General features: G+C 45.6%; 2 protein-coding genes across 5 annotated transcripts in view; one reads left to right on the top strand and one right to left on the bottom strand.

Moving 5' to 3' along the window:
* ATL1 (atlastin GTPase 1) overlaps positions 1-7,854 on the top strand; it is a 50,355-nt gene extending 42,501 nt beyond the window's left edge. For 2 of the 3 annotated variants that reach the window (XM_026654283.2, XM_026654280.2), the window contains exons 13-14: positions 3,132-3,146; positions 6,966-7,854. In XM_026654283.2, coding sequence (XP_026510068.1) covers positions 3,132-3,146; positions 6,966-7,076 — 126 coding nt within the window. In that variant the 3' untranslated portion in view covers positions 7,077-7,854. The remainder of the gene's footprint in view (positions 1-3,131; positions 3,147-6,965) is intronic. The other variant, XM_026654282.2, reaches the window with a different exon arrangement.
* A 6,888-nt stretch (positions 7,855-14,742) lies between these two features.
* SAV1 (salvador family WW domain containing protein 1) overlaps positions 14,743-15,900 on the bottom strand; it is a 35,658-nt gene continuing 34,500 nt past the window's right edge. For both annotated transcript variants that reach the window (XM_026654256.2, XM_026654257.2), the window contains exon 5: positions 14,743-15,755. In XM_026654256.2, the coding sequence (XP_026510041.1) occupies positions 15,554-15,755 (202 nt within the window). In that variant the 3' untranslated portion in view covers positions 14,743-15,553. The remainder of the gene's footprint in view (positions 15,756-15,900) is intronic.

The following is a 15,900-nucleotide window of genomic DNA, read 5'->3' as shown; positions in this document are numbered from 1 at the left end:
TTCTCAGCGCCTTTTGAAATAACTTTTAAATACATCAGTAAGGCCCCCAGGCCTGCAATCGGACGACCTGCACACATCCAGTTGCAGGATCGGGGCTTAAGTACATCTTATTCCATTGTGCTTGGAGTCGAACAAAAACCAGAAGGCATTTCTCATTAGGCTTCAGATTCATAGGTGATCTTTATATGGAAATCAACAGATTCAGGGTTATTAATATGACTTAATTTACTTAATTTCCATTCTTTCCAGTGACCTAAAGTTGTGTAATAGCTTGAAAGATGCAGTTTTGGGTGGAAAATGACACTTTTAAGCTTAAAAAGTAATGCTTTGATAAAATACTCAACGCAGGCCCTCGGGTAGAGACCTTGAACATACCGTGACATCAATTCACCTTTGCAAATGGATGCAAAGTCACAAATGGAAGCAGAAGTCAGTGGATAGAGGGTTCCAGGCGGGTGCAGGTTTCCACCTACATCATGCACTCATGAGATCAGGGTCCTCAGAAGTGGCTTTAACTTGCGTGGTGGGTCAAATAAATGATGCATTAAACACCGTGTTTGGCCAGACACCCACTGACGTCAGCGGGAGTTTCACCATTGACTTTAACAGCAACAGGCTATACTGACGTGATTCAAGGGACACCATCCACTTGAAATCTAGTCAGTTCGGGGGCGGGGGCGGTGCGGGGGGGAAGGAGTTAAAAATAGCGACACCTGCCCGTGTGTGATTTTACAACTGTTTTCCTATTTAAAAAAAACGCTCTCTTCCCTGTTGCTCTGTGAAAGACCCCCATACACAGCAGGCACAAGAACTGACTGTACATCATGGGAACAGAGACACTGACAACACACAAATGCACAGCCTGCCTGAACAAACAGAAAACGCTTCTTTTTCTGTAATTTGCAGCAATGGTCACTGCAGGGGTGACTAGTCACAGCGCTAGGTAAAGAAACCTCCAAGTATTTTTTTAATGAGACAACAGCGTCCTTGTAACTGCTGCGTCTCCATGACGGTGGCTGCTCAGGTTTGCAGTTACTGCAGCCCTGACCCGGGATATGTTAACGCAGAGGTGCGGCACAAAACATTAGCCTGTTCAAAGCTTTAAAAAAAAATCTGTCCCTCCACCTTGTCTTCCACCCTGTATTAAACAAGCCCACAGCAAGCGTGTTGGGTAGCTTGTGTGTCATTCTCTGGGCCCAGCCCCGTGTGCTGGCTTCTCTACTTCAGAGGCAAAGCTGCCCATCCATGACTCATGGGGGAGGGATAGCTCAGTGGTTTGAGCATTGACCTACTAAACCCAGAGTTGTGAGTTCAATCCTTGAGGGGGCCATTTAGGGATCGGGGCAAAAATCTGTCTGGGGATTGGTCCTGCTTTGAGCAGGGGGTTGGACTAGATGACCTCCTGAGGTCCCTTCCAACCCTGCGATTCTATGTTTCATTGAAGGTTCTTGCAGGGGGGCTGCTGCTGGGTCTGGTAAAAACCCACAGCAAGTCTGCCCTTTTTTTTTTTTTTTAAGTTTTTACAGCAAACTTACCCAAGTGCCAATATGCCAAGAATCAGCCTGGTGCAGCTCCCTTGTCTCAAGCCGCTAACAGGGGATTCCAATGGACGTGCTACTAGAGCCTTAACTAGGATGAGCAGGGCAGCACTATTAATTGTAACCACCTTGAATTGAGCAAAAAGGAAATGATAAATGGTGGGGGATGGTTAACCAGGCCACGAGGTCTGTGCACCCAGAGGGGCCAGGCCATTGGGGGACAGCAAGAGGGCATTATTGTATCATGTATCAGGGGTAGCTGTGTTAGTCTGTATCTACAAAAACAAGAAGTTATTGTATCATGTTACTTTTGTGGGCAGAGGGGCAAGAGGCAGCATGGACGGGCAAAAGCAGAGACAGGGGGTTAGACAGCAGGCTTTGGTTTGCGTGGGATCCTTTGCCGGCTGTGCTCTTGTTTCTGTCCCTTCTGGGGTTATCTGCATTGTTCCAACACAGACTTTCCCTACCCCCCAAACCTTCCAGTCTCATACAGCGCTGCCAAGTTTGGGTTGCAGAACTCGGAGAAGAAAGTGTATTGGTTCTGGAACGAACAGTTTTCATGGGATTTAAAAAAACAACCACCCACCATGGAAACATTGATCCTGGTTCTAGGCTTTGGAAACATTTGTTTTTGCAAAGCATTAAGAGGCTGATCTGCACCTGGTGTAATTCAGCATAGCACCGTTAATGACTGGCTAATGAAGCTACTCCGATTGCCACCAGCTGAGGATCTGGTCATTCAATTTTAGGCCAAATTGGACACGATCGGCCCTGTTTTAAAAGCCTGATGTGGCGTGTGTTAATGCCAACTGCTTGCTCACATACAGAGCTGTTTTGCCAGTGAAAAGTGCTAGCCAGTAGTTGATGGTAGAATGGCCCCGTCAGAGCTGTTTGTCTCTTTGAATCTCCCCTGTCAAGGTGAGGTGCTGTTCCGACACTGAGCCGCTCTGCCAGGGAAAGTGGGCACTTGATTAAAACCCTGCAGTGGTGACCATTATGGGGGACTGAGGGGTGGAGTCACCTTCCCCCCCTACAAATTCGCCAAAAATCACCTTCTTCCCTACACTCTTCTCTTATGCCGGTGTAACTCAGGAGTTACTACATTGGATCAGCAGCGTGAAACCAGTGTAAACTGCATACAGGATCAGAATCAGGTCCCAAAGGAAGGTGTGGCCAGCAAGCCCCCTGCACATCGTGCCTGAGCTTGGAGTCAGAGCGGAACCGAAACTTGTCCAAGTCAATCCATGATTATGGTCCAAATTGGAACCATGTCTTTAATCAACTTGGGAACAACCACAGCGTAACGAACTTGCCTGACATGGTTGTATTTGTTGTATGGACGGAGCCTAACCGCATGTGGAATAGGTATTGTGCCCTTAGAGCATGCAGCTAAGGGAACATGATCCAAAGTGGGGACGGTGTGGAAGGCTGGGGTTAATGGATAAGGGTGAATGAGCGGGGCTTACCCTTAAGAAAACTGTTTAAGCCAATGTAAGGCTGTGTAACTAAAGCTGAATGCTGTAACATTACCCAGGAAGTGCATTATATACAGAGATGCTATTTTTCCCCCTTTTCCAACTGCTTTTCCCACAGGGAAGCACGAATGAGGTAAGTGACTTTATCGTTATAGAGACATGCCTTTACCCGCATGCCGCTTGCTCTAACTGCAAAACGAACATCGGTAACGCACAAAGCGAGGCTGGCGCCTTCACATTCACAACCATGCATTCTGCCGGGAGCCTTTATTTTGTCTTTAAGGAGGTTTGTATAGCACCTAGAACTGTTAAAGAGTTCCTCAGCGCAGTTGGGATTTGCAAAAGGACCAACGGATTTGCATCCAAATCCCAAGCAGAGTTGGGTGTCTAACTCCCTTAGGCACCTTTGAAATTCTCATCCAGGGTTGGGCCCTGCTAGAGAGATCCCCAGCTAAGTCTCTTTGGAACACAGCATACAAGCGTTAGATCTCCAGAAAAGCAATTCTGCATGACCAGTGTCTCTCCAATCATACAAAGAGGGCCCAGAGCCGGCAATCAGAGTCACAGAGACATACCAATGGGGCCTCTTGCGTAGACACATGAGTCTGTGCATATAGATCCAATCCCAGTCTCAGGGCCAAAAGCATGAGGAAGAAGTTAGCGCTATAGGAGGAGAAATCCAGGATAATAGAGGAGGGAATCTGGGTTAATTTTGGTGTAAGTTTTTGCTTATGCTGACGTGCTTATGCAAGAAATATTTATTTTCTAACAGCCAAATCTTGCAAAACTCCCACTGAAGCTAAGCGGAGTTTCACCCAAGTAACGCCCGCAGGATCGCATCTTACATTTTCAAAATGTACCCATTACACCAGATTCTGAGACACCAACCTCTGTTAAAACAAGCTAAAAGAAACAGAGATTTCAAAAGAGAGTTTTACATTCCCCCACCCCCTTACCTCTTTGGGGCAAAACCGGCTGCATTTTGAAATGGGAGTACATCAACGCGCACTAGGGAGGTTTTAGTGCACAGCGGCATGGTCTACGGGGATAGTTAGCATGCCACAGGCTAGCATGAGACAGATTTACCCCTCAGCTTGCTGCTCGCCAACTGTTTCTATAGACAAGCCAGTTTGCCTGTCTCTAAAATGGGTAAGCTGTTGATCCGTTTACCAGGCTGTTCTAAATGGAACTGGTATTAGGTGTAGACACAGCACATTTGAGTCAGAGACAGAAAGGGATGAACAAGGGTATATAGTATCTTTTTATTGCTCAGGCGTATCCAGAAATCCACTCCTAGAAATCACGTGCCCTTTGATTTTTGGAACACGTCTGTTACACATTCAGCTGCAAATGCCCAGATACGCCTCTAATAGCGGAACTCTAAGAACCAGACAGTTACACTTTGCTGCTGATTTTTAAGCAGAACTTCCATTGAGTTGGCTAGGGTGTGCTGCTGAGAACTGAGTCACAACAGAACCCCAGGTTATTAGCTCGTCGTGCCATCAAGCCCCTGGCAGAATAACATTTCAAAATGTACAGTAGGAGGTTTTATAAATCAGAGTCAGTCTCCACATGGCTACCAGAAAATCTCATCTCCGCTACCTTTAAGCATCTGAATTCTGAGCATCTACATTGAAATTATTTTCCTACATACATGTTCTGCTCAGAAATCAGTGGCATTCATTCCCGAAGACCGAACATGCTCTTGTTAATAGATTCATAGATTATAGATTCTAGGACTAGAAGGGACCTCGAGAGGTCATCGAGTCCAGTCCCCTGCCCTCATGCAAGGGGCTCTCCAGAGTTCAAGGACTCGTCTCTGCTGTGTAAAATTTAGTCTTGAAAAAGGATTATTGGGAGGGAACGCCAAGCCCCCACAAGCATTAAGCGGTCCGCTTAAATGTTTAAACAATGGGGGACAGAAGAAAACTATTTTCAAACAACTTAAGAAAGAGTTGATTTAAAATTAAGACCTTACTTTGGTGGGTAGTATATATTTTCAGCAGCATGGGTGTAATCCCCCCTCCCCCCCATACAGAGAGAGGTGCATGGGCATTGTGCTGGTCTTATACACAGGGAGGGATAGTTCAGTGGTTTGAGCATTGGCCTGCTAAACCCAGGGTTGTGAGTTCAATCCCGGGGGCCACTTAGGGATCTGGGACAAAATCAGTACTTGGTCCTGCTAGTGAAGGCGGGGGGCTGGACTCGATGACCTTTCAAAGTCTCTTCCAGTTCTAGATCGGATATCTCCAAAAAAAAAAAAACAACTTAGATAAAAAGAAAACCAACACAGATTCACACTGAACTTATGAAGGTGCATTAAATTAATGTAGACCTTTGGGCAGGTACCATCTTTTCATCACAACTATTTTTGAAGATAGTATCTTCTCATTCGTGATCAGTGTTCTGCAGAAGCCAGTGAAAGATTTATTTGCTAGATTAGGTAGTTTTGTTTGTAACAGTTTGTGCGGTCTCCTCTGAAGACAACAGCAAAACCCCTCCACGGGTATGATAAAGGATGCCGAAGGCTAAAGCCTGCATTTGTTTAAAGAAGCAATTTCTAGAAAAACTGCATGTACATTTGATGATTAAAGTCTATTGCATGGCATGTTTTACAACCACCTAGATGATCTTCACAAAAAAATGCATGGATAGATTGAATGTTAACATTTGCATCTTAAACGTGAAACCTAGATAAGAGACCACCCTTATTAGACAAGGGAGCATATGACTTGAGGCACCCCACAGTATCCCTTGATTCAATTAAAAGAACAGCTGGCAGGTGATCAGTCTCTTGAGTTGTTGCAACAGGCCATTCGATGGAACCAGTATCTATGAAGCTGTAGCACTGATGAATGGGAAAGATTTTCATTCTTGAACATTATGCAGAATCAAAGTAAGGTCTATGTAACACATGGGCCAGGTGCTGTCCATCTCTCCCTCTGAAGAAAGGGACCATGTAAAGAAGTGTATTGATTGGCTACTCCCTTCATGCAAGTTGAATGGGTTCTTTAGCTCAACCAGTAGAGCAGGGGTGGGCAAACTTCTTGGCCCAAGGGCCACATCGGGGTCGCGCAACTGTATGGAGGAATGGGTAGGGAAGACTGGCCCCCACCCCCTATCCACCCCCTCCCACTTCCCGCCCCCTACAGAACCCTCGACCCATCCAACCGCCCTCTACTCCTCGTCCCCTGACCACCCCCTCCTGGGACCCCCTGCCCCAACTACCCCCTGGGATCCCACCCTCTTATCCAACCGCCCCACTCCCTGTCCCCTGACTGCCCCCCCCGACCCCTATCCACATCCCTGCCCCCTGACAGGCCCCCCGGACTCCCACTCCCAACCCTCCCTGTTCCCATCCCCTGACCTTCCCCCCAGAACCTCCACCCCCTCCTCCCTGACTGCCTCCCAAGGCCCCCCACTCCCTTACTCAACCCCCCTGCTCTCCATCCCCTTACCAGCAGGAGGAGCAGGGGGAATAGCGGGGGAGGGGCCGGGGACTAGGCTCCGTGGCCAGAAGCTCAGGGGCCGGGCAGGATGGTCCCGCAGGCCAGATGTGGCCTGCGGGCCGTAGTTTGCCCACGTCTGCAGTAGAGGCTTATGCTTTTAGACCTAGAAGTCCTTGGTTCCATTACCACAGATGATCCAACCAGCACATCATCATAAGAAGTTTTACTGGACCAGGTCCATTAGCTTAGTAGTAGTAACAGACCCCTGAACCTATTTCATTCTAGTGCATTCTGGAGCATGGAAAGAAGGAGTTAGTTACATTTATTTTTCTAGACAGATTTCATAAGTCACACTTAGCACATATGGAAAGGAAAGTATTATAAGAAGTCAAGGTATACATTGTGACTATTTTGAACGAGCTACTATAATATGAATGCAAAATAGATAACTTGCTCTATGAACTCACTGATCTAAGAATGTTTACGTCTTTTCTGCTTTGTAGGCTTTGTACAAACTTTACAGTGCAGCAGCTACCCACAGACATTTGTATCACCATGCGTTCCCTGCCCAGAAATCAGAATCTACTGAAGATTCAGAAAAGAAGAAAATGTAAGACAGATGTTTTCACGTAGGTGCATGAATGAAGCACATACACCTCAACAGTTAAACACTCGCCTAGTTGTATTCATGTACAAGTTTCTGAAGCTCCTGAAATGGAACAGGGGAGAACACAACATAATTCACTTGTAAAGATGGTTTGACGTGTGTGTTTTAATTTTGACAACACGCTGTTTGATGGGAAGATGTAGGCATGCTTTTCATTTTGTTTATATGTACATATTTGATTTTGCTGCAAATATATACAATACTCTTAATTTTTAATATCAAGCAATTCTTGCCTGGTTATGAAATATTGATTTCCACTTTAAATTTAGTATGCAATATTATGAGATCACTAATAACATGATGTGGTAATAAGGTACGTTTTCCACATGTAAATCCTAGCATTATTCAAAAGAACCACCTCTTATATTATTCTCAGATATGCTTGTTCAAGTAAATATCACGTAACCAAAGGTTTGATTAATCAATGTTTTTCCTCATATCTGCCATGAACTACACAATTACATCAACACTTTTTAAAAAAAAATATGTACTAACTTGCTTTGTCAGAAATTGTAAGGCCTCTTCTGCTATGGTATGTTTAATGATATTGTGAGGAAAGTATGTTTTTTCCTTTGATAAATTTAATGCACAAAAAGATGACTTCGTACATGTATTTGAGAAAGTTTCACTGTTTTCTGTATATATTTTCATTTAGTGCATAGAAAGTGTGTTCACAGTTCTATTTTATTGTCAGAGTATTAAAGTTTCCTTTTGGTTCCTATGAAGTTGATCATATCATGAGCAATTAATTCACTAACTGGTGTTTTCTTAGAGCTTAACGTTGATCTAGGTTTATTTTTCTATCATTTATTTGATGAACATTGTGCCTTTCTTTAGACGCAATCCCTCAAAAACGTTAGCTGCTGTTTTTAGAAATGCAGAGTGGAATTTGATTATACTGATCATTTAGAGGGTGGCGGATTTGCATTGACATTTTTTTAGATAAAAAAACCACAGAGCAGCCACGGTACATTTAGTAAAAGTCCTCGCTTTAGAGGGAAATGGTGTGTAAAGTTGCAGGTATGAAAATTCAACTATCTAAACCCCCTTTAAATATAGTATACTTAGACTACTGAGGAAGGACTTTTATCTATAAACACAGGAAAAAAGGCATTTTTTACAAAAAATTTGTCTTAACTATGTGAACTGAAGTGACACATTTTTAAATATAGAGCCAGAAAAAGTGACAGGCATCTGATGTGGTAGTTATTTATTTTTTTAAAGTTTATGGTGGCACAAGCCATCGTCCATAGAAAGGCTTTGATCGAGCATTGGTCTTGAGGTACATTTTTGTATGTAGAAAATTATCAAATTTCTTTACCACCACTTTTTCCTGGCCCAGTCAAGCACTGTACAGTAAAATTACAGCAAGCATTGGGAATCTCGTTTCCAGGTTTCTCCAAACCTGGTAAACACGGTCACGTCGCTTTTCAAAGACCGTTTCAATGTAAGCATGGTATTCACGCTGTGCTACACTTATCTTCAGAAAGTGGAATGGCCTCAAATGCTTCGCTCTCAGCTGTCATGAGATAGTTTTGCTTGAGTTGTGTCAAATACGCAAATGGCATTGAACAGTGCCACTGCTGGCTGACAGACACCGGCAGTAGGGTGGCACTGCATGGATGCTTCACATTTTCCAGCCTGGGTTAAGGAGTGCTTCTGTGCCCATTGCATACTCACATTCATTAGCACAGCTCTTTACCCACGTGATGAGGTCGGGCGTGTCACTGGTCACAATACGTGAACATAGCACAGATCCTTCACATTTTGTCAAGCTGTGCATGACACCAGGTACACACATCTGCAAGATGTTCAGGTGTTCAAGGACGTCTGGTGACTTGGACAAATTGGTTACATCTACAATGCACAAACTGCTAGAGCAATCCCTTATCTTCTTTGAAAAATGGAATGTAGTCCCCCCTGCGTGGGCTAAATGAAACAAAGCAGTGTTAAACCTGCTGTTCCAGGGCGTTACAATGGGAATGGGTGGAATAGAATCATAGAATATCAGGGTTGGATGGGACCTCAAGAGGTCATCTAGTCCAACCCCCTGCTCAAAGCAGGACCAATCCCCAGACAGATTTTTACCACAGTTCCCTAAATGGCCCCTTCAAGGATTGAACTCTCAACCCTAGGTTTAGCGGGCCAATGCTCAAACCACTGAGCTATCCCTCCCGCCGTGGACTCTTTCCTTTATCCTCCAAGAGCATACAGAAGCGAGCTTTACGTGCATGGCTCATTCCACAACCGCAACTAGGTCATTTACTTTTTCAAGGTTTTTACGCCACACATCAACCAACCAAGTTTAACGGGTGAGCAACACATCACGAGCACAGCACTCCGAAACAGCTTCATGCTCCGCTCCCCATATGGTCTTTGTATACCTTGTGACACAACAGCAGCGATCTGGTCAAAGGAAACCTGGTATTTATCCATTTCCTGTACTGCTTGGCTAATGGGCTTAAAGATCACCAAGTCCAAAACCACACAGTCCAATAGAAGCCATCAATCCACGTTCACATTGTGGTTAGCTTAAAAGAGCCAACTTGTTGAGAATCTCTCTCTCTCCTATCTGCATGGTCTTGGTGACAATACCGATCCCATCATAAATCTTCAGCTTTTCTTTTAATTTTGTTTACATTGTTTTCAAATACTGGTGGCAAATGAAATTCCTGTAGACAGCTTGAACTTGGTGCAGTTCCAACATTTTTCAGGTTACATTCTAAACACTCCTTTAGGGTTACATTGTTAAGAATTTTTAAAGGCAGCTTTGCTTAAAAAGCTCTGTCCATCTATGAAGTTGTTCCTGTTTTCCTCTCAAACATCTGACAGTTTTTTGCACTTTGCGTTCTCTGCCCTCTTCAGATTTCAAGGCCTCTACGTTTGTGGGATACTGTCTCCACATGTTTATCACAGCTTGCCTCACGACTGTAATCTACCAGCATGTTGAACAAAATAATAAACCTCCACTTCCATGGAAGATCTTGTTTGGATATTGTGCAGATCACTCCCTTATGCTTATTACTGATATTTTACTCCTTGTCAACCCCCGTAGCTGTAGATTAAATCCTCCGCATTTATAATAGAGCAGTGTGCTTACATTGTAGCTAAGGAAAGCAGCCCACCTGTCAAACAAATTAGGTAATGCTTGTTTAAATGTTGCACAAATTATGTAACATTAATTTGCCGCGTAAGTCACAAAACTATGAAAAATACCTTTTTAAGCAGTCAAATTCAATGCATCCAATTACAGTGGGTCCCCGACTTTTCACTAAGGCAACCCATCAACTACAGGTTGTCTTTTTTGTGTGACCCACCCAGGGTCCAAGTTCACGGAGTGGGGTCCAATAGACCAGCAACCTTCTCCTCCTTGCCCCACCGAAGGGGCACCGCCCGCAGCAGCGCCCTCTGCGAGTGGCAGCTCTTGAATGGTGACCGTGTGGGAACACCGTCTCAGCAAAGCAGGCAAGCACAAACATTTATATATGGATCCCTTTCCACCACCTGTGGCACATGCACGGACTGCATGGTCAAGGTCTCAGAGAAGGCAAAGCAATGGAGGTTTCCTGTGGGGTTTGGGGTGCAGGATTCACCGCCCAAGCCATGGTCAGTGCTCTATAGCCGGGGTCCTCAACCTTTTTCTTTCTGAGACCCCCCCGAACAGGCTATAAAAATTCCATGGCCCACCTCCGCCACCACAACTGGTTTTCTGCCTATCCAGTAGATTAAAAGCCACTGGCGTTAGGGGGTAGCACAGAATGCAATTCCCCAGGGCCCCACGCCACAGGGGACCCCGCAAATCTAAGTTCTCAGGCTTCGGCTTCAGGCCCGGGTGGTGGGGCTCAGGCTTCGGCTTTCTGCCCTGGGCCCCAGCAAATCTAAGGCTGGTCCCTCTCTGGTTTATTTTGGTGGATCCCCTGAAACCTGCTCACAGCCCCCCGGGGGCCCCGGACCCCTGGTTGAGAACCACTGCTCTATAGAGTGCTCTAAAGTGTTGTGCTCTGTCACATGCAGACAGCTGGCAAACTAGGTACCTTTCAGTTCATGCCAGGAGGGTCTACACCAGGGACATGGAACATTTTTTCTATCAGGGGCCATTGGGGAATTGGCCACACCAGCCCTGCAGGGTGGGTGCGGAGGCTCGGGGCCAGGCCCTAGGCTCCAGGGTGGGGCCAGAAATGAGGGCTCTGGCTAGGGGCTGGGGATGAGGGGTTTGGAGTGCAGGAGGGGGCTCAGGGCTGGGGCAGGGGATTGGTGCCTGGGAGCAAGTTAGGGTGCAGGAGGGGGTTCCAACCTAGGGCAGGGGGTTTGGGGTACAGGCCCTGGTTGGGCGGCACTTACCTCAGGCTGGGGCTAAGGGAGGCTCCCTTCGTGGCCTGGCTTTGTGCTGCTCCTGGAAGCGGCCAGCACATCCAGCCCCTAGGCGGTGGTGTGGCCAGGCAGCTCTGCGCGGTGTGCAGTCCTCACAGCTCCCATTGGCTGTGGTTCCTGGCCAATGGCAGCTGCGGAGCTGGCGCTGGAGATGGGGGAAGCACATGGAAATTCCCTGATTGCACCTGCGCCCTGGGGCCATAGGGACATGCCCGCCACTTTGGGGAGCTGCACGGATCCGACCGGACTTTTAACGGCCTGACAACCCCAGCTTCCTTTCCTGCACCCCGAACCCCTCATTTCTGGCCCCACCCTGGAGCCTAGGCCTGTCGTGGAGACTTGCCGCGGGCCGGATTTAATTAAGCAGCGGGCTTAAGTAGGTTCCGCGCCCCTGGTCTACACAGAGCGCTTCACTTAAATCACATCCCACTGATCACTGGTGCAGACTCGGGGGCTCAGGGTGGTGTAGCATTTAGTGCTGTTGTATTACACCACTGTGGGTTTGGCTCTGGTGGCTATACTCTCCAGCTCAACAGTTTGACCTCTGCCACTTGTTTCCGATCTAAAGCTTCTAGGAACACATGAAGACCAAGGAAAGTAACCGACATTCACAAGAACAAGGTCTAATATCTTTTATCAATTTTATTGAAGTTACCAATAAAGTTATGAATAGCCAAGCAGAGATAAATCCTACATATATCCGTAGTTACATCCTCCTAGATAGTCTTAGGGTCTGATGGGTCTCATGGTTTGATCAGTAGAGGGATGGTTCCTGCTGGAGTTTTCCTGTAGGGAGCTCACTTTTCCCAATCTGGGCAGCCTCTTTTTATAATGTGATTCTGACTATACCCTGCACATGTGCATGAAAGTATCAACCCTCTTTTTCCTTATTTGTATTGCGTCCCCCAAGAATATTGGTGTACCCTGTTTTTCATACGTTGTGTATAGTTCCTTTTATTCTCATTAGCATGGACACAACCTGTATCCTGTGGTTAAGGGACACGTTACGAAAAAAAAAGTGCCTCTAGAGCATTTTGGGATCTAAAATTAATCTAAGTTCTTACAGGCCTCAGCCTGTAGGCCTTGGATTTCAGCCCTCCTTACTTAGATACCTAATCATATTTATCCCATCTCACTACTGATTGACCTGTCCCCCACCCCACTGTCTGGCACATGTGCTCAGAGTCCTGCCCCTCCCCTGGGTGTCTCCGCCAGCTGTTTCCTACCTGCTTCCCAATGGCTAGGTTCAATCTCATGCGCCCAGGCAACTGCTCCAGCCCCTCTCCGGGTTCTGCTCTCGCCTCCGTCACCCCCGCGGAAACATAGCCAGGTCCCATGAGATATTGTGGGGCTGGGGAAAACATCAGCTCTTCAAATATTTCCACAGCAGAGCCACTCGACCTCCTGGTTCTGCTGCCACCAGGAGGGGGAGAGGTCCCAGCTGGTCCAGGTCTCTCCAGGGCAAGGGCAGAAGGAAATGGTCCCGGTTTCTCCTGACGCTTCCTCCCAGACCAGCCAGACTGCGGGGGGATGGGGGGGAGGTGGTTCAGCAGTGGGGTCAGGGTGGAGGGAGCTGGGACCAGGAAGCGGTGGGGGGCTCGAAACCATTTGGTCTGGGGGTTGAGAGATCCATGGGATAGGAGTTGCTGCTACCAGGTGAGTGACGAGCAGGCTCCCTCTCAACAATTTCCCCCCCCAGGCTTCCCTCCTCAGTGGGCTGGCGAGGCGCCCACCTCCAGCCTTCCTGCAGGAACTCACAGAGGGACTGAGAAATCCCAGTATCCGCGACAAGCCTGCAGCCTTAATCATCTACAGCAATGGTGTCAAGCATCCAGCCCGCAGGCCTGGCACAGCCGAGGGAGGCATTTATCTGGCCCGCACGACAGATTCAGACTGGGCCGAATGTAAGCTTTACCTTTCAATAAAGTTTCCTGCTCCTATGGCTGTGAAGAAAACCTTCCCTATGTGAACGGATGCAAAGCCATTGGAGCGTTCTTTCCCTGCGTTTGCAACCATGCTCAGAGATACAAACCACATCCATTTCATCTCAGCAGGAGGTTGCTATTAGGCTTAAAAGCTTTAAACAGCCGATTTTAAAATTCAAGTGCAAATACGCACCAGAAGAGCCCAATTACTGCACGTGGCTTGCACAAGTTGGGTACTGCACACTCAAAGCGCAGAGAGTATTGCTTCCCACTGACTAATGCTGAACGCAACAACAACTTCATTGTGCCCAGGAGCTTTGTACAAGGCTCCTGTTAGCAGTGGGAGATCTGCCATGTATCAAGGATGGCGTACTATCTATTTCTGTAGACCTGCCTCACGGATAATTAACATGTAAATTTTCCCAATCCACAGACTGAGTTTAGTTCCTGAGTTAAAGATAAAATCTTCCCAGAATCCAGTTATTCTAGATGTCTTTGTGCTCTGATCAAAGGATTTTCATGGTTAGGAGGATCTCATTGGAAGCAATTTTCTCTGATCTTTTAAAAAGGCAAAAAATTATTTTTGCTACATTTTGTTCAAATTTTAATCTCGGTAAATCAATGATATTCACGCTTTTCTTATTTAAAGCAAAACATTGACATTTATTGAATTGACGGGATTTACAGGAAATGTGTTCTCTTATTTGCAACAATATTTATTGCACTAAAAAAAGGAGCCATAAACATCTAATGAACCAAAGTATGATACTGGAAGGGGTAGCTGTGCAGGTTAAAAACTTCATGTGTAAAGAAAACCTCGTTACAAGACAACATTTTTGCAAAAAATGCATCCCTGATTTTATTATGGAGATTTATGGCTGCTAAGTCAGTTAGATAATTCTATTGCTTTCCAACTGCAGTTAGCTCAACACGCATGTGGAGCAGCTTGCAGGTCGCAGGGTACGTCCACTCTGGAAATGCTCCAGCAACACAGCTGTAGCACAGACACTTACGACAGCAATGGAGGGGATTCTCCCATCGGTGTAGGTAATCCACCCCCCAGAGATGCAGTAGCTAGATCGAGGGAGGAATGCTTCTGTTGATCTAGTGCTGTCTACACCGGGGGTTAGGACAGCTTAACTAGGTGTCTCTCGGGGGTATGAATTTTTCACACCTGAGCAATGCAGCTAGGTTGACCTATACACCTCTACCCCGATATAACGCAACCCGATATAACACGAATTCGGATATACTGCGGTAAAGCAGTGCTCGGGGGGGGGCGGGGCTGCGTACTCCGGTGGATCAAAGCAAGTTCGATATAACGCGGTTTCACCTATAACACGGTAAGATTTTTTGGCTCCCGAGGACAGCGTTATATCGAGGTAGAGGTGTCCTTGAACTGCAGACCGGCCCTTAGTCTTGAAGAGGCTGCAGGTTATCTTGCCCCATGACAAAGTTCTGTGCAGATTGCTGGCAAATCGAAAGTGATACGATGCATATAACATAGTAAAAAATATAAGGCACCTCATACTTCATCAATGAAGCATTTTGTTCCGATTGGGAAAAAAAAATAATCTATGCTTCTGCACTATTTAGTAATATTACTGAGTGTTACTGTAAAGTAACAGTGTCAGTGTTTCTGTACATTAAAGCAGTAAACATCTTAGCGTAGATGTTGCACAAAGAACAGACTCTCCCCAGAGACACACAGGGCATCTGAAGGGAAATAAACTTATTAATTTGGATTTTAAAAACATTGTTTTGCATCCAGGACATTCCTTATAATTGCATTTATCACCATGTAAAAATATATAGACAGCTTCTTAATACAGCTGTCTGCTAAAAGGAGATACCAGAATCAAGTGTTTTTTCCTCCACACTGGTTCTCAGAATAATAAACTAACTTTTTTGTACAGAAAAAGAATAACAAACATGTTTTTCATTCTATAAACAATACCTTATATATGTAGAAAAACATTCAAGAGGATAATTAATGACAAAGGTGCAACATCAACAAAAATAAGCTGCCTTTTAAACCAAAGCACTTGTTCGTGGTTTAAAAAAAAATAAAAATCTTTTAAAGCTCTTAGTGTCCTCATGAAATTCCATTTAAAAAAAAACGGTTAGCTTAAAAATTCTTGCCGTGTTGTTGTGCATACCACTTCTGCCTTAGCTTGCGGTTCTCCAGCTCTGTGAGAAGGGCTTGCCTGTATGCTTCATACAGTTTAACAATTCGTTCCAGTTCTTTCATGAAGAGTAGCTTCAACATTCCCTGGTATGTATCTAGATCAGCTAGTTGGAAGAGTTCCCACTTCAGAATGTGATCATATCTGTTTTGAGATATAAATGTAAGATGCATATTTACATGTTATTATAAGAAAACACATACGTAAGACATTATGCATATCATTTTGTAATTGTGAAGCCACTGATGACATTTTTAGTAGTTGATACTGATGAACCTATTTCTGATAG

The sequence above is a fragment of the Terrapene carolina genome, unplaced genomic scaffold (assembly GCF_002925995.2).
Source record: "Terrapene carolina triunguis isolate 2854851 unplaced genomic scaffold, T_m_triunguis-2.0 Scaffold189, whole genome shotgun sequence".
Lineage (NCBI taxonomy): Eukaryota > Metazoa > Chordata > Testudines > Emydidae > Terrapene > Terrapene triunguis.
Note: the sequence above shows the minus strand (reverse complement) of the source record. Positions and strands in the feature narration are given on the sequence as shown.